At 37.0% G+C, this 27,455-nt stretch overlaps 7 protein-coding genes and 1 pseudogene across 10 annotated transcripts; 4 read left to right on the top strand and 4 right to left on the bottom strand.

The window, feature by feature from the left end:
- Positions 20-1,248, bottom strand: LOC104729661 (ankyrin repeat domain-containing protein 2A-like). Of its 2 annotated transcripts, none has more exons than XM_019234084.1 (5): positions 1,135-1,248; positions 908-961; positions 597-730; positions 287-502; positions 20-172 (listed from the first exon to the last, which is right to left on the bottom strand). In XM_019234084.1, exons 2-5 carry the CDS (start codon positions 942-944, stop codon positions 20-22), a joined length of 540 nt encoding a protein of 179 aa, XP_019089629.1. In that variant the 5' UTR covers positions 945-961; positions 1,135-1,248. The 2 variants fall into 2 exon arrangements, with proteins under 2 accessions (XP_019089629.1, XP_019089630.1); XM_019234085.1 differs by having other exon boundaries at positions 1,077-1,191.
- On the top strand, positions 1,489-4,616 carry LOC104729664 (chloride channel protein CLC-e-like). 2 transcript variants are annotated; one of them, XM_010448627.2, is made up of 7 exons: positions 1,489-2,188; positions 2,267-2,470; positions 2,552-2,721; positions 2,821-3,015; positions 3,176-3,697; positions 3,795-4,003; positions 4,419-4,616. In XM_010448627.2, exons 1-7 carry the CDS (start codon positions 1,507-1,509, stop codon positions 4,462-4,464), a joined length of 2,028 nt encoding a protein of 675 aa, XP_010446929.1. In that variant the 5' UTR covers positions 1,489-1,506; the 3' UTR covers positions 4,465-4,616. The 2 variants fall into 2 exon arrangements, with proteins under 2 accessions (XP_010446929.1, XP_010446927.1); XM_010448625.2 differs by having other exon boundaries at positions 2,552-3,015.
- LOC109127893 lies at positions 4,475-4,660 on the top strand (annotated as a pseudogene).
- LOC104729663 (tetraketide alpha-pyrone reductase 1) lies at positions 5,141-6,728 on the top strand. The gene is made up of 6 exons (XM_010448623.2): positions 5,141-5,281; positions 5,371-5,540; positions 5,624-5,812; positions 5,928-6,090; positions 6,201-6,393; positions 6,484-6,728. The coding sequence occupies exons 1-6, from the start codon at positions 5,164-5,166 to the stop codon at positions 6,629-6,631; spliced, it is 981 nt and encodes a 326-aa protein (XP_010446925.1). The 5' UTR covers positions 5,141-5,163; the 3' UTR covers positions 6,632-6,728.
- On the bottom strand, positions 6,699-8,375 carry LOC104729662 (AP-1 complex subunit sigma-2). The gene is made up of 6 exons (XM_010448622.2): positions 8,248-8,375; positions 7,740-7,826; positions 7,448-7,648; positions 7,301-7,336; positions 7,097-7,183; positions 6,699-7,002 (listed from the first exon to the last, which is right to left on the bottom strand). The coding sequence occupies exons 1-6, from the start codon at positions 8,248-8,250 to the stop codon at positions 6,931-6,933; spliced, it is 486 nt and encodes a 161-aa protein (XP_010446924.1). The 5' UTR covers positions 8,251-8,375; the 3' UTR covers positions 6,699-6,930.
- On the bottom strand, positions 9,340-11,320 carry LOC104729665 (AT-hook motif nuclear-localized protein 25-like). Its single transcript, XM_010448628.2, has one exon. The coding sequence runs from the start codon at positions 10,467-10,469 to the stop codon at positions 9,573-9,575; it is 897 nt and encodes a 298-aa protein (XP_010446930.1). The 5' UTR covers positions 10,470-11,320; the 3' UTR covers positions 9,340-9,572.
- LOC104729667 (brefeldin A-inhibited guanine nucleotide-exchange protein 4) lies at positions 14,555-20,752 on the bottom strand. 2 transcript variants are annotated; one of them, XM_010448629.1, is made up of 10 exons: positions 19,312-20,752; positions 18,862-19,201; positions 18,359-18,781; positions 17,933-18,225; positions 17,540-17,813; positions 16,949-17,445; positions 16,538-16,859; positions 16,116-16,470; positions 15,365-16,026; positions 14,555-15,289 (listed from the first exon to the last, which is right to left on the bottom strand). In XM_010448629.1, exons 1-10 carry the CDS (start codon positions 20,670-20,672, stop codon positions 14,693-14,695), a joined length of 5,124 nt encoding a protein of 1,707 aa, XP_010446931.1. In that variant the 5' UTR covers positions 20,673-20,752; the 3' UTR covers positions 14,555-14,692. The 2 variants fall into 2 exon arrangements, with proteins under 2 accessions (XP_010446931.1, XP_019088975.1); XM_019233430.1 differs by having other exon boundaries at positions 18,862-19,211; positions 19,312-19,469.
- On the top strand, positions 24,689-27,455 carry LOC104729668 (uncharacterized protein At2g17340-like). The gene is made up of 12 exons (XM_010448630.2): positions 24,689-25,044; positions 25,320-25,385; positions 25,512-25,578; positions 25,673-25,741; positions 25,825-25,965; positions 26,073-26,201; positions 26,314-26,400; positions 26,550-26,624; positions 26,708-26,785; positions 26,890-26,967; positions 27,063-27,125; positions 27,228-27,455. The coding sequence occupies exons 1-12, from the start codon at positions 24,875-24,877 to the stop codon at positions 27,306-27,308; spliced, it is 1,104 nt and encodes a 367-aa protein (XP_010446932.1). The 5' UTR covers positions 24,689-24,874; the 3' UTR covers positions 27,309-27,455.

The following is a 27,455-nucleotide window of genomic DNA, read 5'->3' on the forward strand; positions in this document are numbered from 1 at the left end:
TGAAAGAAGTTTGTATCACTCACTTCATCATGGCAGAAGGACCACCAGCATCTATCTCATCTAGTATAGGTTTCAACTCAGGATCTTCTTTCATCCGCGCCATACGCTCAGTAAAGTGCTCTGCTGTTTCAGGATTGGAGAAAGCATCCAAAAAGGGAGACATTTGTGGATCCTGTAGGCAAAAGAACAAAACAAAGAAGACATACACAGAGATTCGTTTAAAGCCAGACATCGATAACCAAAATACCGGAATGAAATCTACAAGGAAAAAACTTGAATTTCTAACCTGCACCAAGGCGCTACCAAGTCGCTCAGCCATGGTCTTAAACTCAGGGTTATGCATAACCTGTTGCATGGTGTTGACATACTGTTGAGGATCAAAGTTAGGGAAACCACCTTCCTGAGCTCCTGCATTTGGAATAGATCTTTGAAGCTGCTCAGCCAACTGGTTAAAAGCAGGATCTTTAGCTATTTGCTCAGCCATTTCTCTGATGCTTGGATCCTAAAAAAACCACATCAAAAAAACCCATCAATAAAAACTCAAAAAGATAACTTTTTTTCAATTGTGCTTACTAGATAAAGGGGCACACACTTACATTGAGGATACTAGCCATATTAGAGAAATCAAAAGCATTGGCATTGAAGCCAGGAAAAGCTGGTGGAGGTGAACTCCCAGAAGCTGATTCCGGTTTAGTACTCTTGTTCTCCTCCGTCAATTGGGTTTTCTCATCTACAGTAAAACAAAAACCACAATTCTCTCATCTCAATTGACAAAACAATGAACCCAAATCATCAAATCTGACTAGAAACGATTCAAACATCGCAGATCAGATTGCTTATATATATATACAAAGGAGATTTAAGAACAACACTAGATAAAAAAAAAAAAAAAAAATCAAAACTTTACCTGAAGGAGGAGGATTTTTCTCTGAATTGGAAGCCATTAAATATGACTAAAACCCTAAAAAAAAAAAACACAAATTTGATTCAGCAAAAAATATTGATAATCGAGTAGACAAAGAAGACTCAACGGTAAAAACAACCAAAGAAGAAGATAAAGAGAATCGAAGGAAGACCTATCAGAGACAGAGAGAGAGATGAAGTAAAACGAAGAAGAAGCAAGTTTTTTTTTACCCGAGAAGACAATGTTGTGGTGGCAAACGCACAGAAAACTCGACAAATAAAGATAACCTTTTTTTTTTTTTTTTAATATGATGAAGACAGAGAGAGAAATGGAGTATTTATATTTATTTTATCAGCTGGATTGGATTTGAGAAGACGACGAGGCACAGCAGCCACTGCTTCCTTCCATTGAACTTTGAACCTAGCGGTGAGGTTTTCATTTGGTAAGTCAAAAAATATTATAAAGCCCAAATCATCTGGGTTACCTCTCGGCCCAAGCCCACGCTTGGAATTAATTAGCTGAGCCACGTCAGATTTAATGACTTTTTGGTTTTCTCAGTAGTTAATGGATAAAACACGTGTCACTTCTCGGAAGCGTCGTTCATGGCAGCCACGCTTTCACTCTGTTCTGCTTCTCTCCGATCTCCCTTCTCTTCCCGGAGATTCTCTCCGACGATTCGAAAATCCAACGCTCCTTTTCCGTTCAATGTCGTCCCCTCACCGTTCCCGTCTTCCGTCGTCACCGGCGGCAGAATCTTCCCGTTATCGTTATCGAAGCAACAAATTGATCAGGATGATGAAGTTGGATTCGATCAAGAGCCGTCACAGGAGCTAGCGATAGCGTCGGCGTGTTTGGTTGGTGTTCTCACAGGAATCAGTGTGGTTCTCTTTAATAATTGCGTTCACTTGCTTAGAGACTTCTCATGGGATGGGATCCCTGATCGTGGAGCTTCGTGGCTTAGAGAAGCACCGATCGGTACCAATTGGTTGCGTGTTATACTTGTTCCGACTATCGGCGGTTTGGTTGTTAGCGTTCTCAATCAGATTCGGGAATCTGCCGGAGATTCTGATTCTAGTCTAGATCGAGTGAAGGCGGTGTTGCGTCCTTTACTTAAGACTGTTGCTGCATGTGTGACGCTTGGGACTGGGAATTCTCTGGGGCCTGAAGGTCCTAGTGTTGAGATTGGAGCGTCAATCGCAAAAGGAGTTAATTCTCTCTTTAATAAAAGTCCTCAGACTGGTCTCTCACTTCTTGCTGCTGGTTCAGCTTCTGGCATTTCCTCTGGTTTGTTTCATCTTCTATCATGTTCTAGTGATTTTTTATTGTTTTAACGTTAAGTAAGTAGATTATGGTTTGTTACAGGGTTCAATGCTGCTGTTGCTGGATGTTTCTTTGCAGTTGAATCCGTTTTGTGGCCTTCTTCATCTAGTGATTCATCAGCATCACTTCCTAATACAACTTCAATGGTTATTCTTAGTGCTGTTACTGCTTCTGTGGTTTCTGAAATCGGTTTGGGTTCTGAACCTGCGTTTAAGGTTCCTGACTATGACTTCCGTTCTCCTGGAGGTAATGTTTTCTAACCTTCTCCTTGTGTGCAAGACAGAACCGGAAAACCAAACTTATGAGTTCTGTTCACTGATTTTGCAGAACTTCCACTTTATCTTTTATTGGGTGCTCTGTGTGGTCTTGTCTCGTTGGCGTTATCTAGATGTACGTCATCTATGACATCTACTGTTGACAGTCTTCAGAAGGATGCTGGGATACCAAAGGCTGTATTTCCTGTAATGGGTGGCTTAACTGTTGGTATCATAGCTTTGGTATACCCTGAAGTCTTATATTGGGGTTTTCAGAATGTTGATATTTTGTTGGAGAAACGTCCATTCGTGAAGGGTCTTTCTGCTGATCTTTTGCTTCAGTTGGTAGCGGTGAAGATAGCTGCAACCGCATGGTGTCGGGCTTCTGGACTGGTTGGTGGATACTATGCTCCTTCTCTCTTTATTGGCGGGGCTGCAGGAATGGCTTATGGAAAGTTTATTGGACTTGCTTTGGCTCAGAACCCCGAATTCAATCTCTCTATCCTGGAAGTTGCATCGCCACAAGCTTATGGTCTGGTACTGTTCTTATGTGGTTGATGTTTCAAAATTGTCTTCATTTCAGAGTCTCTTGATTGGGAAATTAAAAAATATAATTCTTTCGGGTTAACGGAGAAATGGATGCTAAAGTTTTTGCAGCTTCATTGCCAATGATCCTGTTCTTCTCATTGTTTTACAGGTTGGAATGGCTGCTACACTTGCGGGGGTTTGTCAAGTTCCTCTTACAGCGGTACTACTGCTATTTGAACTTACACAGGATTATCGTATAGTGTTACCTCTACTGGGAGCTGTAGGCATGTCCTCATGGATTACATCTGGACAATCAAAGAGACAAGAAACTAGAGAAACAAAGGAAACTAGGAAAAGAAAGAATCAAGAAGCTGTACAGTCTCTGACGTCATCTGATGATGGATCATCAACGAATAACCTTTGTGAAGTTGAAAGTTCTCTTTGCATTGATGATTCACTCATACAAGCTGAGGAGCTGCCACAAAGTATCTTTGTTTCAGAAGCCATGCGAACAAGATTTGCCACGGTTATGATGAGCACTTCTTTGGAAGAGGCGTTAACTCGTATGCTGATAGAGAAACAATCATGTGCCTTGATTGTTGATCCTGACAACATCTTTCTTGGTCTACTTACACTTTCAGACATTCAGGAATTCAGCAAAGCAAGAAAAGATGGAAACAAAAGACCCAAGGTATGGAATTTGAATAGTCTGTCCTGGCCTGAATACTCTGAAATAACTATTTCTTGCGGTAACATGATCAAATAATTGAAGCATTTCTTTGGCGTAGGATATATTTGTTAACGACATATGTTCGATGAGTGGAGGAAAATGTAAAGTGCCGTGGACTGTTACACCTGATATGGATCTTCTCGCTGCCCAAACAATCATGAACACGCATGAAATTTCTCACGTTGCAGTCGTTTCAGGCAGCATTGATGCTCACAGAATACACCCTGTTGGGGTCCTAGATAGAGAATGTATCACTCTCACGCGAAGGTATACATGTATCTGTCTTCCCTCAGTTTAACTGTTTTCCCTAGATAACCGTTTTATATATTTTAGAATGAACCTACTGTCTAACCGAGTCTTCCATATGGCAAGAGTGTGTAGAGAGTCGGTGTTACTATAACTTGGGCTGCCAGGGTTCCCATATTGGATGTAGTTGAAGTTAAATTAGTAAAAGAAATTTTACTTGCAACATTTTCTTTTAGTGAGTAGCAAATTCCAGTTTGCTATATTCTCTTATTCTTGTCAACTGTATCTAGAGTTAATACCAAAGCTATTAACCGAGCGAACAAGTTTCCTCAATTCATGTGAAACTTTTCTGTGCATTTCTGTTTTTTGCTGTGTAGATGTTGCACTAGAAATGATACTAGGTTTTCTTAACTTCCTTTCTTGCTTGACCTGGCAGGGCTCTAGCAACCAGAATTTTCCTCGCCAATTCGCTGTATCCATAAACGGGCTTGCTTTGGAACTCTTCTTGAGCTGACTAGGGTGATGTCAATCTGTTCCTTCTGTGAGGTTCAGGGCCAATTTTGTTCTTTGTATTAAGAGATTTGGGTAGAAATAGTTGGCTGGTGCAGCATGGATGTTTGTCTTCTCCATCTGTTAATTGAAGTGGTGGAAGCTCCCATATCCCATCTAAGGTGTTGAGAAACCCAAAGGGAATGAAACGTGGAACGTGGTTCTGAGAAAAATTCAGAAATTTTCTGAGACCAAAGATACTATACTCAGGTGATTCTACCATTTGCATCTTATTTTTTACAGATTTGTTACTGTACCTTACTCAATATTTGTCTATTTTGTAAATTGCTTCCGGGCTTATATCATATTGAGAAAGTTTTGACTACCTGAAACGTTGAATTGGCTTATTTCTGGAGTGTATCTCTCTCTGTGTAACCCGTAAGGGGCATGTTGATGACTAATTATATAGAGTTTTCTCCAAGAAACTCCCTAGAGAAAACAGTAGTCAGGCCATTGTATTGGTTAAACAACCTTCTTTAAACCATTTAGGTAGAAAAGAAGCAACCCCACATGGGTTGAATGACCTACCTAATCTATACTTACCTCCAGCATGGTATAAGCTAGAGCCTCTGGACACGCATGAATGCACATGCTATATAGTTATTCGGGTGTGACTTTGTTGATACCGAAAAATGGATCAAGCAAAGGGAAATGTCTGTGTTACCGGGGCTTCTGGCTTCTTAGCTTCTTGGCTTGTGAAAAGGCTTCTCCTTGACGGATATGAAGTTATTGGAACAGTCAGAGATCCAGGTTTTTCTATCCTTCTTGTTTCCTTGTTTTGCTCCGTTTTGGTGCCTGTCATTATTAGTCATTACTCAGTTAGTTTCCTGTTTTGACAGGAAATGAGAAGAAACTTGCGCACCTTTGGAAGTTGGAAGGGGCAAAGGAGAGACTACGGTTGGTAAAGGCTGATTTAATGGAAGATGGAAGTTTTGATAACGCCATAATGGGATGCCAAGGAGTTTTCCATACTGCTTCTCCTGTGCTCAAACCTACCTCTAATCCAGAGGCATGCATCCCATTACAACTTTTTTCTTCCTGATCATAGTATGCTATGCTTTGTGTAACTTTTTCTTTCTTATGATCTGATAGGATGAGATCTTAAGACCAGCTATAGAGGGAACCCTGAATGTACTGAGATCATGTAGGAAGAATCAGTCCCTGAAGCGTGTGGTTCTCACCTCATCCTCTTCAACTGTCAGAATCAGAGATGATTTTGATCCCAAAATCCCTCTTGACGAATCAGTTTGGACTTCTGTGGAGCTCTGCAAGCGTTTCCAGGTATAATAATAAATTGAAATAGATGTATTCTAGCTATCTTGCTCACCACAAAAATTATATTAGCTAACAGTTTGAGTAAATGCATTTCACATTTTGATTCAACATGGGAACAAAGGTCTGGTATGCCTTATCAAAGACATTGGCCGAGCAAGCTGCATGGAAATTTTGTGAAGAAAATGGGATTGACCTCGTTACTGTTCTACCATCCTTCCTCGTCGGACCCAGTCTGCCTCCTGATCTATGTTCTACAGCTTCCGATGTCCTTGGATTACTGAAAGGTACTCTCTTTCTCATTAGTTCTCTAAGCAAGATCACAGGACTCTTTTTTGTTTGGATCCAGTATTTATCTGTTACAATAGCTTATATAACCTGTCATTCAACACAACAGGAGAAACAGAGAAGTTCCAATGGCATGGACAAATGGGGTATGTTCATATCGATGACGTTGCACGAACGCACATACTTGTTTTTGAACACGAAGCAGCTCAAGGCAGATACATTTGCAGCTCTAATGTTATCAGCCTAGAGGAACTAGTTTCTTTCTTATCCACTCGTTACCCATCACTCCCTATCCCCAAGAGGTCTGATTCTGACCTTTTCACTAAATTCTTTATGAAGCCTTATTAAATTTTGAAAATCACAGACGATGATATTCTCTTTGAAAATTTCAGGTTTGAGAAACTAAATAGGCTGAGTTACAACTTTAACACCTCGAAGATACAGAGTCTTGGGTTCAAGTTCAAGTCCCTTGAAGAGATGTTTGATGACTGCATTGCCTCATTCGTCGAGCAAGGATATTTATCTACTGCTGTTCCCTAACTCTTTAGACTATAAAATATGTGCAAATAAGATTGGGCTGAGTCTCTGAGATAAGTAGTAATGTCGCTTCACAATAAAAGAATGGAATTTGAAAACATGTCGGCAACTGTTACAAACGATTCTAATATTATTTGCTTATGACCCAAATCAAAACATACAGATAGAAGATAAGGACCCTTAAAGATGAAAATCCCTCGAGATGAAAAAGTTTGAAAAAAAAAAAAATTCAAAACATTTACTGTGACAGTAAACAGGGAACATGATTTAACTGCAAAGAGTGCATAGACGATGAAAGAAAACTACTTAGTAGCCTGAGCGATTATATTACTTATCGAACTGGCCTCCTCTTTTGCAACCTCCACAAGTTGATCCTTCAACAACAAAACAGAGACAGATCGTCAATTGTCAAGACAAAAGTTAAGACTAGTCTTGTCATGTTGATGACTTAAGCAGAGAACTCTGTACCTGAGCAGATATGATCCTGGCTACTGTTTTCTTGCTCGACTCTTGAAGCTCCCCAGCAATCAAGAGCTCATCCAATATGTAATATGCCTATGATGAAATCAACAAGAAATCCAGAAAGTGTCATCAAGTAATAAAGATGCAGAGACTAGAGAATCAATTGTTGAATGGCAGAGTCCTGAAGTGTTTGTAGAATGTTATTATTACCTTATGGAAGTTAAAAATCAAATCGAGCTCACACACCTGAAGGTCATAACATAAAATAAGTCCTGATCAAAACCTAGATGTTCTGGCTAAGGTAAAAGATAATGAAAAGTAGAAGTAGAGGTTCCAGGTGCTGGGTATTATACTCACACTTCCAAAATAGCGATCGAGAATCTCAACATAGTGATGAATGATCTCAAGGACTTCTAACTCGTTATCCTCCTGATCAATGCACATGCAGAAGTAGAGACTTGCATATCTTTTGTAAACAACTTTGTAGCCTCTCCATTCAACAAAATTGCAGAGCTTGGGACCTCGATTCAGAATCACTCCACTGAGTTCTCGTATAACCTATCCATACCATGTTTCCCCATCTAAGATCAAACGTATACTAAAGCATAATAACATTGGTATTAAACTCGATAAATTTTGGTATCCGTACCTTAGATCTTTCCTTCTGTGCATAAGGAGAATACCATTTGGTGAGCCTTACCTTTCCTTGCCGGCTAACAAGAAGCACAAAATGTATCTGAAACCACACACAAAATCACCTTCTATTAGGATCAGTTGACTCAACAATTCTTTTCCATAACAATAAATCTAATCCAACCCATGTGGATCAACCAACTAGCATCACTGTTTACGGCATCACATACCAGAAGCTAATATTATCAAAGGTGTGAAGACATTGAGCTAATTAGGAGGATTCAAATCAAACACAGAAGCTAACATTATCAAAAAAAAACTATAAAGATACCAAATTTCTATCTGCAAAGAATGAAACATAGCATTCTCAAGCTTATCATATCACCATCCGAAACAACCGATCTATTCGGAAAGCAGATCCAAGCGGAAATCGGATCAAACTAATTAACGAGAATAAGAGCGAATGGGAGATATGCAAAATTCAAAATCCAGAAGATTCGGAGGGTGTTTATAGAGATTGTTACCATGGTTTCGTAGCTCACTCAAGACGGAATCCAGAAGCTGAGATGATGATGATGATGATGATGATGATCCCCTCCTCCTTCACAGCAATAATAAAGAAAAAAATGTTTTTTTTTTTGCTTTGCTCAAAACTGTCAAAACAGGTGAGAGTGGTAGGGGTATAATAGTCATTTAGGATTATTAGAAAAACGGATTGCATTCCGGGTCGGATCCATGCAATATATTCCGATCCGACTCTTACCTTTATAATTTCTCTAATCATTTTTCTTTCATTATTACATAGTACTGTACATACTTTGTTTTGCATTTTTCCGATTCCAAATTTCCAATGATCATTTAAATGTAACAATTTCTGTTTTTAACAGTTGTCCAAATTTTATTTCTAAACCTCTAGTAAATAGAACAAATTACAAAAACACACATCATTTAGTACTACGTACTAGTGCCATTGCGTTAATACATAATACCAGTCCACATAATACATATTTTTCAATGTTTACACACAATTACAAGTCCACATAATAATCATTTTTAGCTTCAATTCTTTTTTCTTTTATAAAAGCAAAAAAAAAAAAAATCTAACTAAGAAAAAGAATCCTCATAGATCAACGACCAATGGACAATAATGAAGTTATGAACACAAAACCTTTCACATAAGCTAGTACCTAATTGGTTTGAAGTACACCATAGACCACCAGACTACACCATACCTTGGACATGAAGAGGGAGAGAGGCATATTCTTTTGCATGCAGGCTTTTCTTTTTTCTTTACATTTGTTTTTTTCAAGTTTCAATGTGTTTTGAAGTCATAGAAATTAGGGTTCTTGTTCTTCTCCCGAAATATTCTTTCTCCTTCTTTGCCAGACAGTGGAAGTTCAGTTTTATTTTACCTTGGTTGTATACATATGACACTCAAATTACACAACGTATTATGACAATAATCGCAAAAGTCAGTTAAAGCCTTTATTAGTATATGGATTATGGAACGTCAATTAAACGAATTTTAAATTCATTTACTCCACATTCTTCACCAAAATATTTACCAGAACATGTTTTAGCTTTATTATAACACAATAATCCAAGGCTCCAAGCAATCTCACAAAATAATGTCTTCCTTTTATAACACTAACCGATTCTATTCATAATAAACAAAACACAACCAAAAAAAAGAAAAGGAAATTTAAGCCTTCGTTTTCGTTTTTCACACACCAAATTTTTTTGTTTAAAAAAGAAAAAAAACCCTAATATTCGCAGATCACAACCGCTATAGCTAGTTTGAGGACAATTTCAAAACGCACAAAAAAGTGTCACCAAAACGCCCCAAACGCTAAAACGCGGGTCTAGCAACACCGCCACCTCCTCCTCCCGCGCTGCCTCCACCGCCGCTCATACCGAAAATATCTCCCCCGGAGAATTGAAAATTGTTCATATTCATTCCAAGATTATAGAAAGCGACTCCTCCTTCGTTTCTACCTCCGAGGTTTGTATCACACACTTGAGTCCCACCGCCCGTAACTTCCGAAGACTGAGATGCCGCCGGCTGCACTCCCGTGGTTCTTGCCGGCGGAGTTTCTTCCTCTTCAATAGGTAACCTATCATAAACTGCGTTCGCAAAAGAGGCAGCCATCATCACTACCGGACCCGAAGCAATCAACGAACCAGCCACATTCCCTCCTACCACTTGTCCTTGACCTCCGGCTAGATACACCGTCAAACCTCCTGCTCCCGGTGGCGCAGGTGGCGGAAGCGCAGTCCCGGTCAAAGATAATATCTCAAACCTACCATGCAGAGTAATCACACCTCCACCCGCCGGAGCTGCCGGTTGGCGTATCGTGACGTTAGTGACCGCACCGGTTCCGCTTATAATACATACACCGCAGCCGCGACGAGTCGCATAGGTAGAGACAGCCTCGGATATGTCCGAACCGGAGGTGATTTCAAGAACGTGAGATCTAAGGACGTTGGGACTATCTCTGGTTATAATCGTCGGGGGTTTCGGTTTGTTTTTGGAACCAGCAGGACGGCCACGTGGACGGCGTCCGGAAGAAGAACCAGAGGCGGTGGCTGAGCTGGTTGCTCCACCGGTGGGAGTGGTCTCGCCCTTTGTATCGTCTGCTTCAGATCTGTTAAGTTCCATGTTATTTTGATCAGGTGGGGTTCTGGAATCTTCAGGTCTCTGTAGATACAGTTCTTGCCCTAGAAGAGGGTGCATATAACCAGACATTGCTATCGAAAACAAGAAACTTTTGTTTGGGGGGTCTTGGATTTTTTCTGTTGGAGAGAGGGACAAAGACAAAAGTCTGACAGAAAACTTAAGTGTTGAAGTGGTTTATCACTGAGGTTGTTTCAGAGACCGAGTTTGATTTGACTTACATTAATGCTACAGACAAAACAAGAAGACGACAAGAGAGAACAAAACCCTACTGAATGAAATGAATAGTGAGAGAGGGAGAGAGATGTGAAAGAGGGTCGGTGAAATTTGTCTGGACCCAGATCTAGATCTTCATGTGGAGTAATAGAATGAAACAAAGGTGAGAAAGAAGTAAAGCAATAGCATCGAAACACTACTTAAAGTCTTATACACAGCCCTCTTCTAAATTATAATATAGTACATAATTATATAAATACAAATATGTTTGTGTATATAGTTTATTTGTCTCAAGATATATTACACATCATATAAGAGGGTTGGTGTAGTGGCTTTTCCTCGAGTAAAGCAAAAAATCTAAAAAAAGTGAAGATGTTGACGACTGAAGAAGGGATCGATGGATTCTGTGGGAGACAAAAGAAGGAATCTGGGTAAGAAGATCACCGAGAAATTAAAGGAGAGGCCTTTTGTGACGGTGAAGGGATGGTTTGGTGATATGATGTGATGATTGTAGTCGTATTGTAGTCGTAGATGTCTTTGTTTTGTTCTCTTCTTTCAAAGCAAAAGAGAATAGGAAGGGAATGGGTAAATTGTGTTATTCCAAAGTCAAATTACGCTGCTTGATTTCAAGAACAATAACCGACCTTATAACTTTCTGTTTGTGTTTTTGTCGGTAATAGTATAAGGATTGTCTCTTTTTATTTCAAATTCATCTATTACATTTCTGTAGTTTTACAAAATTTGGATTAAGATACGATTGCTCGTACCATTAGTCTAAGATATGTTTTGACACGACAAATACCAATCATTTGAAAAAATAACAAAGAGGTGTCGATTCTTGTTAATCCATATATACATATACTAGATTTGGATCTGTGCTACAGCACGGGTTAAAATACATTTCATTATTTTTAAAATATTATATATGTAATTATTTATAATATTATTTGGATGCAACTTATGCAAACAATTTTTGTTGTAAATATTATTCATGGAATGTAAATCTATTATGTAAGTCTTATATTGTTAATTTTAACCTGTGTTAGAGTATATAAAATTATTAATCTGTGCTAGAGTGTGTCCAGCAGCTTTCGTGCTAGAGTATATAAAAATTTAAAGCGTGCTTGAGTATGTAAGTCTTAAAATTATAATATAAAAACAAAATTCAATCTGTGCTCTAGCATGGTCCTAATTTTTATTGAACGTTATGGTTTATCAATAAAATATGTGGAAAGTAAATTTGTAATATTATGTTTAAAGATCTTTGGAAACAAATTGATATAGGACTAAAATCTTCTGAAAATACAGTTTGGAAGATCCATGATTTTATTTGTTATCATTAATATATCAATTATCAATTTAGAATATCTCCAATTAAGGTTGCACCCAATATTTAGGTGTAACTATTAATATATGAATTAATTTATAACCTATCTATAACCTATTTGTAACCATGTATAATTTATTAAAAATATAAAGTCTACAAAAACTATGTTGTGTACTTCTTTTTTATTAAAAAGAGATCATTTGAAATAACTCCGCGATTATAATTTTAAATTAAATAATATAATTTAATCACTATAATATAAAATATGTTGTGTACTTCTCTTTTATTAAAAAGGTGATCATTTGAAATAACTATGTTGTGATTTTTGTAATATATTTGCTCCACGATTTATGGATTTATTATTTATTATCTATATACTCCATGATTTATGGATTTATTATTTATTATCTATATACAAAAAGTTATCTTATGAAGTGTATAGGGTTAAGTATAGCATATGTATAACCTATTAGTATGCATTTGTAACCATTTATATTTTTTATAAAGTCTACAAAACTTAAGTTGTGTACTTTCCTTTTTATTAAAAGGGATACTACTAGTAGTTATTTCTCACCTAAAACTAATTTGAGACAATGATAACATACTCCAAATAGAATATTGTTCAACCAAAAAGGCTTTGTGCTAGCTAGGTAATATAGATTTTTCCTTAATTCGAAAGCTATATAGTATATTTTATGACAATTGATTTTATGATTGATCATTTTGAAAGGAGTTAATAATTATACATTCTTGAATGAAATTATAGAAGTTAATGGAAAGTGGACCAAGACGAAATATATAAAATATTTTGAATGTTTGAGTACTATAGTCATAAAAGTAATAGTATAAAAAATATGGATTATCGTAGTGGTTGGGGGTAAAGTTTATATATAAGTTACACGTTTTGGGTACATACAGTACCTGGAGTAGTATTTATCTGAATTGGAAATTATGTTGGTCTTTCCTAGTTAACCATGCTGATATAGAAACTCTTCTATATAATCTTCGAATATTTTCTCTTGAGTGGTGTTGAAGTGATCAGACGAGTAAAGGCTTATAAAACAATTTGTGTGTGTAATGAGTAGAGGAAAAAAAAATGGGGCTTCACTATTGGCTGTTATGGTGAAAAGAGTGGTGGGATTTCACATGATGGGCATTTTGCTTTCTTCCTTTTCTTGAATTAATTTAACCTTTTATATATCTCGAGCCACTCAAGAGCATGGCTTCACTTTTATATATTAAATTATCCAAATTGCTAAACTTTACAGAGGGGGTCTGTTTTGTGTTTACAAACAAAGGAAGCTGATAATGCACATGCTTGCCAATATACTACTTCGATTTCAACGACTCATGGTTAGAAAGCAAAATGCTCATCAAATACTTGGATTCAATTTCATTGTTCTACATTTTCCTTCAAAAAGTTAATAACCATCTTGGATTTTGTATTGAAATTTGAAAGGGATATCTTAGGTTAGGTATGTAGACACTAGACAGTGCCAGAATGTGCACCATAGCTCGAGTATAGCTGAGCACAGCCAACCTGACTCCATCACCATTCACCACTCCACACGACGATGTTTGAATTATCTTTTGTTTAAATCTATCTGCTGCATACAATTTTGGACGTCATGTCTTTCCATAAACATTTGTGAAGCAGTAGAATGCCAAAATTCATCATATATATCATCTTATTATAATAAGGTCGTTAACATAGATTCAACGACGAACAATGATGCCATATCTTGGATAAATATAAAAAAATATGTCAAATACATATATATATATATGATCATATAATCTTGGAATAATAAAAAATCAAGTCGATTTTTCGCTGTGAGGACTACGAGAAGCAGCATTATTGTGGTTGAGAAAGGCAGAGATGAAATATTCGCGAGGTTGAGTACAATAATAGTGGCACATCCTCGTGCATAAAACCTGATCATGAAGCTTAGGCATGCATTTATTGATCACACAGTGTTTGATGCAATGATCTGCATCCAATGCGTAGCCCTCTTGTGTTAACTTCAAAGTAGAGATCTCCCCACGGCTTAAGCACCATGTTACGTTCATCAACATAGAAACCACTATCATCAGTATCACCACTCTCTCGTTTATTCCCATTGCACCCATTTTTCTTACTTGAACAATTGATTTTCTTACAAAAAAAAATATTTATTCTTTTTCTTTTCGTGTTTGTTTTGAAGGAGAATATGAATCTGTGAGGTTTTCGAGAGAATATATGTAAGTGTATTTAACATTCTACTTTAAGTAAATTTAGCTGTTTCATTGAATTTTGTTTTTGTGACCGAGAACAAAATCACTAAGTATAGCGCTTATTTGTTATATAATTTCATAGTAGGACTGTCAACAGCTAATTGCATTTAGATTGTTTTATTCTTCTATTCTAGTTTTGTTATCAACCAAAAATAGTGATTTAACCCCAAAAAATAAATAAATAATAAACTGTCTTAATGAATAAGACTAACAAAATTAATCCCGTCAACATTGTTACTTTTCTTGAGTGTGAAAAAAATCGCTTTAACATTGTTGAATAAGGTATTGAATGTTTTTGCAGCTTGCACTATGTTAGATATATTAGTACTTTTCTTTAAAATTACCCAACGTAAAAAATTCATTTAAAGAAAACAAATATGGCCAAAATTTATTTGGGTAGACAGCCAAACCCCAAAAAAGATGTGGACGATACACAGATTAGTGGATATTTTTTAAAACTTAATCCGCAAGCAAGCGACTAAGCCAAAATAGGACCAATGCACGATTTCAAAACATTGCTTAAGACATACGGAACTTGTGGAGAGCAGTGCTCAGTCCTCACAAGATCCACCAACAAAGGGAAGAAGCTGGACACGTGTCTTTTCAAAGACTCTGCTTCTAACGAACATAAAGCTTCGAGTGACGAAACAAGCAGCGCAGTTCTCGCTGTCGCTTCTTCTACACGATCTGACTCCATCGGAAGAATCCATAGGACATGTCCTTTTTGTTGTTGTTGTTGTTGTTGATCTGTGCATTTAAGGTAGATCTTCACGACTTTTGCGCATTCAGTGACTAGACGATACTCGAGATCGAGTTCTTTGGATATGTTCGGATTACAAGCGACCATGTCTTGGAGGAACGTCATGTAGGATTTGTTAGACTCGTTCTCGAAATTAAGTAGTTGAGGCTCTGTTAGGTTTTGAACTGTGCATGCTCTTTTGAACTTCCTGCGAAGGACTATGTCTGAGTTAAGTTCCTGCGCGTGAGACGCGATGCACGAGAAAATGTCTGCGAGGATATCCACATGTGATGCTGACAATGAGAATTGTCTTTTTCTGTATAAGTCACTCACAACCTGCAAAAGAAACAGAGAGGTCAAAAACAGAGCAAGTATGGCTTAAAAAGAGAGAAACAGAGAGAGAGAGGGGACCTCGACGATTTGAGACAGGACATCAATGTGTTTCTTTGTCCTGGATACAACATACGACATAATGTGAAGACTGTCATCATCGAGATCGTCTTTGTTTACGCTTTGACCAGAGACTGTTTCAACATCTTCTATATCATCCATTGTTCTCAAGACTTTCATAAAACCCGCGAAAGTAAGAGAGGCTGCTTCCTTGAGAGCCAAGAAAATCTCTGTCCATTCATTTTCATAGGCGCTACGTGACAATCCATCAGCCAAACGAAGCAAGACAGAGATCCCAGAGCCTGTAGAGCCTTGAAAAGGACTCTTTATGAACCCTATGAGGATTGACAAAACACTTGGAAGCTGAGACCTTACAGAGCTGAAGAAGAAAACGAGTAGATCGACAAGAAGCTGCAATGCTAATGTTGATGTCTCAGAGTCCCACGTGGTTTCTTCGGTGTCTTGAGAAGCTGCTGATGATGGCGACTCAACGCTTTCTTCAAAGAGCATATCGGTTTTACTACGTATGTTGTTGTTAAAAACCGGGAGAATGATAGAGCTGAAGATTCCAGTCCAAAAGGGTCTTGTAAAAATATGACCATGATCTGTCAGAATGTTGAAGAGTACTTCTATGGAACGCTTTCGAATTGCTGGTCTCGGATCCGAGGCTTGCTTAGATAAACCTAAACAGATAAAAATACTCATATCATATAAGTAAAAACAAAGTATACAACTTAGTGAGTTAAGCATAGAAGCCAGATTTGGTTGTGACCTGTAAGCAGAGGAACCCAATAGGATACTTGTTCATCCAAGTCGGTAGACATCTGTGTATCAGACGAATCTTCCTTTAACGCAGAGATGGTATTGTTCTTGAGTTTCTCGTTCAAGACAAGTCCTCCTTCTGCAAGTTTTGAAGCGCAGAAACGAAGAAACTCTATGGTGTTGAAGCCAATGTCACCTTCAAACTTACTGTTTGTAAAAGTGATGAGACATCTAATGCAGTCTGCGTATACCGTTATCTCTGTCTCGGTTATGCAATGAAAATGATCCCGCACGATTTTTTCGATTGTCTCAAAAGCCAAAAGTACAATGTTCTTCCTCTCATCAAGCGCTGCAGTAGTAAATACCTAAACCAAAAAGCTCATTAGATAACATATTTTCAATGGATTGAGATATGTGTGTGTGTTAACGTACCGTGAAGACATTTTTCCAACCAGACTTGACATTACTAACTCGACTAAGAACCATTTGAGACACACATCGGACTATAAGCTCTCTAATCTCTGCGGAACTACTTTTCTGCATAACAATGACAAATGGGCGAAGAAACTCATGCTGGAAATGGTAGTTTGCTAGCTCTTCACGTTCCAAGAACTTCATGGAAAGCTGACGAAGCGAGTCCATTACAAATATAGCAACAGAGAGATTCTCTGACAAGCCGACTGATACGAAGAAATCAGAGAGAACATTCCATATCCTGGACCAAACTAGTCGGATACGGTTCATATTATAATGCCTGTCACAGGAAAGTAAAACAGTTGATCAGAAAGTGACAAAGCAGAGCAATGGGATGAGTATAATAAGGTTATAGAATTGGAAGTTTACGCTGTTTCCACTAGTTTTGTGAGGCTGAAGACACGAGGATCTGTTGGTGACTGAAGTTCTGACATGGACACTTTGCAAAGAGCTTTCACAAAAGAAACTATAGCTTCACTGTTCAACCTTTGGCTATTAGCATAGACATGGTTCAACTCAAAATTGCCTATTTGATCAAGTAGATTCAAGTTTGCAATGAAACTTTTGATCTGCTCTGGAGTAACTAGTTTAGGAACACTTTTCACTAGTGAAGTACTATCATAAGAACCTCCCCTAACAACAGCCATAACAGATGGATTCTGAAAAGATCCACGTTTCTTTAAATTCGGAAAACCTAGAGCTTTCTTTTCGTCTACCTCAGCTTTTTTGGTTGGGACGTAACGTGCCTCTGATGGTGATACTTCTCCTAGGAGTTGCAGATGTTCAATACGAGAAAGACAAGTTAATATATGATCCCAAGAACCATGTAGATGGTTACCATCTTCTATGGCTATTGTTATTATCGCCTGCATACAATGGGACAGATTGTTAATTTATTTTCATAAGTTGGTGATATAAACATATATTTAGATAGCTTAAGATATAGAACAAGGGACTTACTTTTACAGCATCAACATTTTTCTGCTTCATATCTGCAGCACAATGGAGATTAGTGAACTTGGCCATGGAAGTTACAAAAGCATCTCTTTGAGTTTGCATTCCCATAACTGCAGTGACGTGAACCGCATATCTGAAGCCTTGTAAGCAAAGAGAAGTTGCTAGTCTATCATCACTCTGATCAAGAGTGACACTAAACGCAGCAAGCATTGGTCCCCAAGAGACCTCTAGTATGAATCTCAGGATCGAAATATCTGTAACAGTATGATAGACTGACCTGCAGACCAACAACATCACAAAAAGATTGATATATAGTCAAGATTTCTGAATCTTACTTACAAAGTGAGAAACAGATAACATTGTGACACATAAAGCTGGTATAACAACAATGCTTACTCTGATTTCTCTGGCTTAGCTTGGAACTGTTCTTGAATATCTCTTATGAGACGTCCATTGGCACCATGAGGTTTCTCATCTGGTTGCATCCAAGAAACCAGATTAAGGATGCCGTCTAAGCCTAACAGTTTATTCAAGCCATTCACTTGTTTGTTTTGTGGGGCTAAAGTATCAGAGTTCATCTTGATTTCTTCTTTCACAACTCGATCATATAGAGAGCCTAAATACTCTTCAGGTAAGTCTTTCCCATCATCTATTCCCCGATTGTTGCGGATAAAATCACCTTTCGTCATCTACACAAACAAACATGAGCATCAGAAACGGTTCAAACCATTTCTATGTATGTACAGTCTCAGAAACAGAGGAATCACCAGACGTTACACTTCTTATGGCATCATACGTTAGTTCCAAGTCTTAGAATCATACCTTATCCTTAACCATGTTGTTGTGTGCATCTGTGTTGAGCATAATCACAGAGTAAGCAAGAACATAAGCAGTGTCTGCACTAGTAAAAGAACCAGGGTTGCATTTCCAGTAGTGTTCTGCAAACTTCTCCATGATTCGGTCGATCTTTTGAGCTTCTCCCGGTAGCCTAAAGCCGCGTAGAAAGAACCTTATTGCTTCAACAAAGTCCTTCTTTTCGAAATTACACGAGTCCACATATGCATGCATTACTTTGAGAGGAAGTTCATCTCTCTCACCAAGGTAATCACCAATCACAGTTCCATTTAGCCCTGCTGTCTTCATCAGAAAGGAAGCTACTTCCTCAGGTGAACTTCCTATTTTCTTGCTGCTTATGAGAAATTCAATACCTTTCGATGGCTTCCTATTGAACAAAGAGATACCTTTCTGCAAATCACCAAAATCATTCGTCAGTAAACATAAGCAATAAAGACATTAAACTGATATATCATTAAAGATTTAAGGACCTGCAGTTCAATTTTGTAAGCCCTTCGTTGCTGAAGCATAGAAGCATCATAAGCTTCTGGATTAGTAGTATCTGGCTGTGAATCACAGTCAGATATAGTTCCTTCTAATTCACCAATTTGACCTGCATTACTGTCCATGGAAGCATAAACTTGTGAGCCCTTAGGCCAAACCGTCTCATTCACTTTCAACTGCTGGTCCATCCAATTCCCCATTGCCTTTGCTATGTTAACTAAACACTTGACAGAATCATTCCTGAATGTACTATCTTGCGCTGGAGACAGGGTTGTTGATGATCCAGTCGGTGGTCCTAGAGCAGTTTTGAGAAGACCGTTGACAATCCTGCAAGTATCTGATGGAATTATAAGAGCTTTAATACATTACATTTACTCTTAACGAGCTATGCAACAAATTTATATATGTGACAGTTTCTTAGACTAATCTAATAATACCTTTCAAGTATGTTGCCAGAATCCACATCGCAGTCGTAGTTCACAAAGATATCAACAATCAACTGCGGATCTTGTGACATTTTATCCAACAAGTTGAGAACAGTCATCTTCTGCAAGTAACTAGGCTGAAGAACATTCTCAAGCACCCGGAGAACAATCATCGGAAAGAAAATGCCTATTTCGGCTTTCAAGACTGATCTAAGCTTTGATAACAAGCTCATGAAGATAGCACATTGCAATTGAAATATCGACATGATTGACACCGCACTGTTCTTAAGTAGTGATAAGCATAAGTATTGCTTAACCGCATTGATGAAGCTTTCATTAGAGCGCCAGACAGAACCACCATTGTCAATAATGACTTTAAGCAACTCCAATGACAAAGTCTTACCCCTCACCATGATCTGATCATCATTGTTCTCCTTAGACGAAAACCTCATAGACAATTTACACAAGTTCTTGAACAGAAGAAAAGCGTCCTGTCTCATCTTACTCATGTCACCGGTCTCTGAGTCACCTTCTCCGTTTGCTACGTAGCCTCGAAACGACGGCGAATCCGGAGTCATAACGGTTTCAGTCTCCGGATTTGCCAACAGAATCTCAATCACATCAGGAGGAGGAAGAGGACTTCCTTGTCCTGCAGCCATGACTTCATTCACAAACCCTTGACAGAAATAAACAGAGCTTCCTTCATTAACACTCTTGTCCGTGAAGGTTAACAGCTCGTTGACGTAAACGGTTTTGACAGAGACATCAAGCGAGTCTTCCTCGGATCTTGTGAAGATCACGAGCATCATCTGAGCTAACACCGATTTAGCACAGATCTGTGTCGTGCCGCTCAAGCCACCGAGGTAGATGTTGTAACAAGTCTTGACAACGTGTAACAAGCAATCACCACGGATCAAAACACATGGAGATCTAACAGCAGCGAGGAGAACTCGGAGAACAGCGAGTTGAATCGGTTCCTCGGCTATAGCACCGACCTTGGAGACGGCGTTGACGAGTTTGAAGAGGATTGAATCTTGTTTAGAGGATTGGATCTCTCCCCGGAGGATCGAGAGAGAGAAGAGCTTGAAAGCGCAATCTAGAGAAGGCTCGACGACTTTCGAATAAGCTGTGTCGAGAGATAAGAGAAAAGGTTGGAGAACGGAATCTGCATCTGAGGCGGCGAGGCCGGAGACGACGGAGGAAGGATCGTGAAAGTCGTCGGGGAGAGACTCGAGCTTGTCGAGAACGGATTTACAAGAGGAGACGAGGTACGTGTGTTTACGCCACGCTGCGTTTTTTATGATCTTGTCTAATGATGGACCTATGATCCGGCCACAACGCGTTGCACCGCCGAGAGTTTGTGACGTTGACATCGCCGGGAAAAATTCAAAACGGTGAGTTTAATTTAGTTCATATTCGGGAAAGAGAGAGAGAAGGTTTTGAACGTACGTTTCAAATCGTGAAGTGCGGGATTTATATAGCTTTCTTGATTTTGCTGAATCGGTAAAAGCTTTCCTACTGAAGAGGGAGAGCGCGTGGAAATAACGTCTTAGAGAAATTGCGCGTGTGATTCGGTTTGTGTTGATTAAACCACTCATCTCCCACGTCCCAACAATGGCATATGTATCTTCTTAATACGATATGTAATAATAATGGTCACGTCGGATAATAATAATAATAATAATGGTTGTTTAAATCAATTGACTTTGATGAAACGTTACTTTCGAAACGTAATTGCACTTATAAATTTTCTAGCTTTTTTGGTATGACTTTTTTTTTTAATGTAACAGTAATGATGAGTATTGAATAGTAACGGTGATTTTCTTTTAATTCCCTCTCTAATTTTAGATTTTCGTCAAAATAATTAGTATAATTAGTCATATTAACACTTTGTTGTAATATTGGTTAATCTATTTGGATGTTATGATTAACTGTTGATTTAAAAAGTTAAAACTATATAGACGACCAAAAGGATAGAAAAATATATGTCTCTAAAACTTCGGTTATGACTTATCCAATCAATTCACTGCAACTAAAATTAATCCGACTTGTATAAGTACGTTTAGTCAAATGATTATTTTGGTTTTCTTTCTAAATTACCACATGCCATAGATTATTGTGGGTTTAACCCAACTATAGTACTGGTGTTCAAGCGCCAAACATGACCTTTTGACCTCTTTAACATAGAATACAATGATAGACATTGATCGTCTTGCAATATTCTCTTTTTGTTTACAATGTGAAACCGTAAGGACATCGCAATATGCTGTATAAGAAAGAAAAATAAATCGAAATATCTTGTCATTATTATTACAAACTTATTTATTATAATGATAATGGCGAGATATTTGATTGGTTGCATTAGTTTTGTATACATAAATGGATGTTCTCAAAGCAAGGATAAAACCAAATGGTGATGGAAGAAAGATGTAACGTTTTAAACTTATTCAATCCTCCAAATAAGACCTAGTCCTTATATGATCAAAGGAACCTAAAACCAAAACAAAACTTCTAGAAACATATATGACCGTTTGAATTCAGCCTCTAGATCATAGAGACTAGAGAGCCTAATCATCGAAAACTGAACTTTAATATCCTGAAATCATTTCCTGGTTTTATTTTCCATGATAGATCTTGTTAATGAAGCTAGCGAAATTGTAAATTCTATCCCTATTATAATCACATAATGTTAGGCTTTGTAACTTAGAGATATCCCTATTCTACTCTCTTTACTTTTATTCGAGTTGAAAAGATCGGATATACACTTTAATCAAGCTAATAAAGCCCAAAAGTAGAACCCACCACAAAATCTAGCTTATGAGTAAGGGGACCAATGGTACTTTGGCATTGATTTTCTTTCTTTCCCACCGATATCGGACATGTATGAAGATCTTCCAAATGTGTTGTATTTATGGCTTGACTCGAATGTATTTTCAATTTTCATCTTTGTTAGTGGAACTACGAAATTACTTGATATATCTGACCGTTGGATTAAAAGCGAGAGAGAGACATTAAAGGCATGACATATATTATTTCACAAATCTGGCGAAACTGGAAGACTGACAATAGCAATAACATGTTCCATATGTAGCTTACTTGTAAAATTACGAGAGTCCGGGCTTTCTAATGTTTTGACAGCTAGAATGAAATTGAGGTTTATTATTTTGTATTGTCAAAGATAAATTATTTGGTACTGTGGTCATTTTTTTGTACGAAATTGGTACTCAGATCATAAACAAATAAAAGAAAGTGGTAAAAGTGATCCGTATATCTTCCTTTTTAACGTGCATATATAAGCATAGATAGTTGCATGCCTAAGGTACATTGTAATCAATATTTTTCAATTGATACAATAATTTTACATTTGTAGATAGTAGTTAAGAAGAAAGTTTATATATTTGCGCCTACATTGTGTATATATAAACTACATTTTATATCAGAGAATATTGGGACTTTCTAATTTATGATGGATGTCATGTGACTTGAGAGTCAGATATCACTTTATTTATTCATCTTATAAATGTCTATTTCACTATTGTTACTTTACATAGTATATATTGAAATTTATGGTTTCTTATAAATGTGTGTACCATAAATTATAAGAAACCATACTATACTACAAAACATTTTGTTTGAGCATATATACAGATGTGTATAAGATAAAACAAAAAGTGTACGTGGAATAGCTAGCAATAACATAAATCATATTTAGCATCCTTGTTCAATTATTATACTCTTTTACCAAAAATATTTGTTCATAACATTGTGACTTTGTAGGTTTGTAACTTACTTCTTATGTTCATATTTCACATCATACTTTTACTTGTTCCCCACTACACGTTCAACCCATATTTAACTGATGAGTTTCAACTTATAATTGTAATTCTTAACACTAAAACAAACCAAAAGAAAATTAACTTAATTGTAATTATAAGAATGTCAAGAATTATGGGAAAGAAATGCCAAGTTTCATCTGATATATTATATATCTTAATTAAACCATTCATTTTGATCTATCTACAATCAATGATTGACCAGCTAGTTTCGAAAAGTTTCAAACTATTATCAAATTCTCATGGAGATCATTTAGTAAATTAATAAGTGTTTTCAAAAAGAAATAAAATGGGTGTGGTTTTTTCCAAGATGCATGACTCTAAATATTTAATTGAACAACATAACATGTATAATAATTATGAAATCAAATACTATATAGTAGTAGCTAATATAAGTCTGATGGACATTCAGACTCTTGTCCCCAATGGCCAGAATATGGGACTTGGGGACTTTGGCATGGTGGCCTTCGGGCGTCGGGTTGCCGAGCCGACTGCTACCAACTGGACGGGGCGTCGACGTGGAATTATTAAAAGTAATCACATATGGGAGACTGTTTTGGAAGTGTATATATGCCAAGTCCTTGGGAAGAATGACCCTAATCCACCTCCAAATAATTTCTAAGTTGTTGTACTGGGCTTATCCTACAATATTAATTGGGAAGTACAAATATGAAACTAACCTTAAAATGTGTAAAAAATTACATTCAATTGCCATTAGAAAATTTTAATTAAGATTAATTAATTAATTAAATAAAAATAATTAATTAAAAATAAATAACGTTGATAGATCAAAAAAAAAAATCTATTCAAATCAAAACTAATTTGTACTTGAAAAAAAAAAATTAACAGCTAAGATTTTTTAAAATACAGATAATTATTAGTTAAAAAAAAATATTTTCTCTCTCTAATAAAATTATGGACGAAAATTACTAAATAATTTAAAAATATATATATATAACAAACAGAATTTCAAAAACATAAGATTTTATATCCAAGTAGACAATAAAATTATTGTTAATAACTAGATTTCGAAGATTTTATTAAGATTTCAAATTATGATTCTACTATCATCTTTCTTTTATTTAATTTACAAATTATTTGGAACTTTTTTATAATACTTATGATTAATATATATGCAAAAAATTTCTGCATATGTTGTGATTTGAATTTTTAAAAACGAAGATATATTACTCTTTACTTTTTCTTTTAATATAAAAGATATATTACTCAATGTATGAAAAATGTTTTTTTTTTAATTTTCACATTCACGAGTTGATAAAACTAAATTTATATAGTTAATAAATTAATAAATTTTATTTGCTCACAATTATTAAAATTACTACTTTATATTTCACAAAATATTGATACAAATACAACAAACAAATAATATAAAATTGTAATAAAATTCTGTGTTTGTGTTGTTGACTTGTTAAGACTTAAGATAATACAATAATTGAGTTTGTGTTTATAATCAACCTATGAACTTTGGATAACTAAACCGAATCGAACCGACCAAACCAAACAAAATAACCCACACACAAATAAAACCAAAGGCAAAGGCATCAAACATGCGAGCGCCCACCACACAGACACATATGTGTGTCATCATCGCATCGCTCATCGTGAAGGAATCTGCTTGATTTCATTTGGAAAGATTCCGATATCTCTCTCTCTCTCTCACGACACGTACAGTACACTGTTTGCTTTGGTGAGCATCAACATCGATCGACGAACGAGAGAAGATGGAGAGCGACTCCGAGATGGTTGCGTTGCCTCTGTTACCGACTCCGATAGAATCAAACTACAGAGCTTGCACCATTCCTTATCGATTCCCTTCTGATAATCCCAGAAAAGCTACTCCCACTGAGATCTCTTGGATCGATCTCTTCTCCAATTCCATCCCTTCTTTCAAGTTCGCATCTTTCTCTTCCCTCTCTCTTTCAGCTCTTTGATTCTGTTTTACGTTTTTGTTAATGGGTTAAAGTCAAGCTTTGATTTTTATGTTCTAAGAAGTTCATACCTTTGAAATTTCTCGGGTTTTGGATTTTATCCGTCGATTGATCTGGCTTATATTCGTATTAATTCGTTTTATCGGATCAATTTGGCTATCCATGAGCTTTGTCTTTTTGAAATCATGAAGAAACTCTGATTGTTTATGGATGTTTATTAAGTTGTTTTGTTTTGCAGGGAACGAGCAGAGAGCGATACAACCGTTCCAGATGCTTCAGTTCGTGCTGAAAAATTTGCCAAGAGGTATATTTTGTTGTTGTTGTTGTTGTTCTATAGCTTGGCAGGCTCACATGTGTTTTCATAGTTGCTGAAAAAGAAACACTCTTTCGCTTATAAGCATTCGTTTTTTTGCGTTTGAATTCTGGCAAGGTATGCGGAGATTCTTGAGGACTTGAAGAAGGATCCGGATAGCCATGGTGGACCACCAGATTGCATTGTAAGTTTAGAAAACGCTTTTCTTGTTAAGCTTAGAGAGAGCTTTGTTGTTCATGGATTGGTTTGGAGTTTTACATTTTTTTTTACTTTTGCAGCTTCTCTGCAGAATCCGTGAGGTAATGCTAAGAGAATTAGGATTTAGGGACATCTTCAAGAAAGTTAAGGTATGGTTTTCTTGACAAGTGATTTTCTCGTATAAAGTGTAGTTTTCTCTTGTACTCTTTTCTGATCCGGCAAGTTCATTCAGGATGAGGAGAATGCTAAGGCTATAACTTTATTTCCTGAAGTTGTCCGTCTGAGTGATGCTATTGAAGATGAAGGGAAACGCATAGAGAATCTGGTAAGAGGGATATTTGCTGGAAACATCTTTGATCTGGGTTCTGCACAGGTATATGAGTGATCTCTTTCTTATTCATGCACTGTTGCTTTTATCACATCTCTTTTGTTGAGTATCTTAATGGAATGGTTCTTGTATTTCGTTTCTCCATATTGAAGCTAGCTGAGGTTTTCTCTAAGGACGGAATGTCATTTTTGGCTAGTTGTCAAAACTTAGTTCCACGACCATGGGTTATTGATGATTTGGATAACTTTCAAGCTAGATGGATGAAGAAGCCTTGGAAGAAGGTCAGTTCTTTTAACTTCACTCTTTTTTGTCTGCTTAAAGACTTTTTCATGACTTAAAGAGTATGATCGCAGGACAAACTGATTTGTTTTATTTGTCTCCTTTTCATAACAGGCAGTTATATTTGTCGATAATTCTGGTGCAGACATAATTTTGGGTATCTTGCCGTTTGCTAGAGAAATGCTACGTCGAGGAATGCAGGTGCTTCCATGTCCTAAAATCATTCTGAGTTTTTTTCGTGTACAATTATGGGCATTATTGTTCTCTGGTTTGGCATTATGATTGCGAGAAATAGTTAATTAAGTATGTACTAAGTTGTTCGTTCCTCCTTTGCACCTTCCCTTTTGAAGGTTGTGCTGGCTGCTAATGAACTTCCATCTATCAACGATGTAACTTATATCGAGCTTGCAGAGATTTTGTCTAAGGTGATGAATAGAATCATTGGGGTACTCCTGTTCATTACATATTAAAAGAAAAACTCAACCCTGACTGAGTCTTAATTTATCAGCTGAAGGATGAAAATGGACAATTGATGGGTGTTGATACTTCAAATCTTCTTATTGCAAATTCAGGGAATGACTTACCGGTATGGTAGTTAAAAGTTCTCAGAAGATGAATGCACTTTTAGTACCACCAAATCACCAAGTCCTGTTTATCCATTGGCAATTGTTAAAATTTTCATTGTTGCAGGTTATTGATCTTGCTAGAGTATCACAGGAGGTTGCATACCTTTCAACCGATGCAGACTTGGTCATCTTAGAAGGCATGGTAAGAACTTTTTATCCTGTGAAGGTTGCGAAATATGTGTTATCTCTAGTCTTAGCAGGTTCTCTACAAACTGACTCCTTGACTGTTGTGGCCAGGGCCGTGGGATAGAGACAAACCTTTATGCTCAGTTCAAGTGTGATTCCCTCAAAATTGGAATGGTAAATATCTTAAGAGTTTCGTGGTGTTGTTACATAGAAGAAGAGTTATGGGATCCTTGATTCATCCTCATTATAACTCCGGTCAACTCTTTTGTTATGCAGGTGAAGCATCCAGAAGTAGCACAATTTCTTGGAGGACGTCTTTACGACTGTGTGATCAAATACAATGAAGTCCAGAGTTAATTATATATTTCAAAACCTCATTTTTACTGAACTCCTCCAATAATTTTATCATGTCATATAAAACAGCTCTTAGGCTTTGTAACTTAGAGATCCAAATCCTACTCTCTGTCGACATTCAGATCTAAGAATTTATGACTTTTTGAAATT

This window comes from Camelina sativa, chromosome 12 (assembly GCF_000633955.1).
Source record: "Camelina sativa cultivar DH55 chromosome 12, Cs, whole genome shotgun sequence".
In the NCBI taxonomy this organism is placed as follows: domain Eukaryota; kingdom Viridiplantae; phylum Streptophyta; class Magnoliopsida; order Brassicales; family Brassicaceae; genus Camelina; species Camelina sativa.

Excerpts from the sequence above, each read along its gene's own strand:
- LOC104729667 (XM_010448629.1), bottom strand. The coding sequence starts at position 20,672 with ATGTCAACGTCACAAACTCTCGGCGGTGCAACGCGTTGTGGCCGGATC. Across the intron at positions 18,226-18,358 it reads ACAACATGGTTAAGGATAAG|ATGACGAAAGGTGATTTTAT; the intron begins GTATGATTCTAA and ends TTGTTTGTGTAG. Across the intron at positions 16,027-16,115 it reads TTGGGTTCCTCTGCTTACAG|GTTTATCTAAGCAAGCCTCG; the intron begins GTCACAACCAAA and ends TTATCTGTTTAG.
- LOC104729668 (XM_010448630.2), top strand. The coding sequence starts at position 24,875 with ATGGAGAGCGACTCCGAGATGGTTGCGTTGCCTCTGTTACCGACTCCG. Across the intron at positions 25,045-25,319 it reads AATTCCATCCCTTCTTTCAA|GGAACGAGCAGAGAGCGATA; the intron begins GTTCGCATCTTT and ends TTTGTTTTGCAG. Across the intron at positions 26,625-26,707 it reads TTGCAGAGATTTTGTCTAAG|CTGAAGGATGAAAATGGACA; the intron begins GTGATGAATAGA and ends TTAATTTATCAG.
- LOC104729662 (XM_010448622.2), bottom strand. Across the intron at positions 7,649-7,739 it reads CACAGAAGGAAAGATCTAAG|GTTATACGAGAACTCAGTGG; the intron begins GTACGGATACCA and ends TGGTATGGATAG. Across the intron at positions 7,003-7,096 it reads CCAGGATCATATCTGCTCAG|GATCAACTTGTGGAGGTTGC; the intron begins GTACAGAGTTCT and ends TTGTTGTTGAAG.
- LOC104729661 (XM_019234084.1), bottom strand. The coding sequence starts at position 944 with ATGGCTTCCAATTCAGAGAAAAATCCTCCTCCTTCAG. Across the intron at positions 731-907 it reads GAAAAATCCTCCTCCTTCAG|ATGAGAAAACCCAATTGACG; the intron begins GTAAAGTTTTGA and ends GTTTTACTGTAG. Across the intron at positions 503-596 it reads ATATGGCTAGTATCCTCAAT|GATCCAAGCATCAGAGAAAT; the intron begins GTAAGTGTGTGC and ends TGGTTTTTTTAG.
- LOC104729665 (XM_010448628.2), bottom strand. The coding sequence starts at position 10,469 with ATGTCTGGTTATATGCACCCTCTTCTAGGGCAAGAACTGTATCTACAG.
- LOC104729664 (XM_010448625.2), top strand. The coding sequence starts at position 1,507 with ATGGCAGCCACGCTTTCACTCTGTTCTGCTTCTCTCCGATCTCCCTTC. Across the intron at positions 2,471-2,551 it reads TGACTTCCGTTCTCCTGGAG|AACTTCCACTTTATCTTTTA; the intron begins GTAATGTTTTCT and ends CTGATTTTGCAG. Across the intron at positions 3,016-3,175 it reads CGCCACAAGCTTATGGTCTG|GTTGGAATGGCTGCTACACT; the intron begins GTACTGTTCTTA and ends ATTGTTTTACAG.
- LOC104729663 (XM_010448623.2), top strand. The coding sequence starts at position 5,164 with ATGGATCAAGCAAAGGGAAATGTCTGTGTTACCGGGGCTTCTGGCTTC. Across the intron at positions 5,813-5,927 it reads AGCTCTGCAAGCGTTTCCAG|GTCTGGTATGCCTTATCAAA; the intron begins GTATAATAATAA and ends ATGGGAACAAAG. Across the intron at positions 6,091-6,200 it reads TGTCCTTGGATTACTGAAAG|GAGAAACAGAGAAGTTCCAA; the intron begins GTACTCTCTTTC and ends TCAACACAACAG.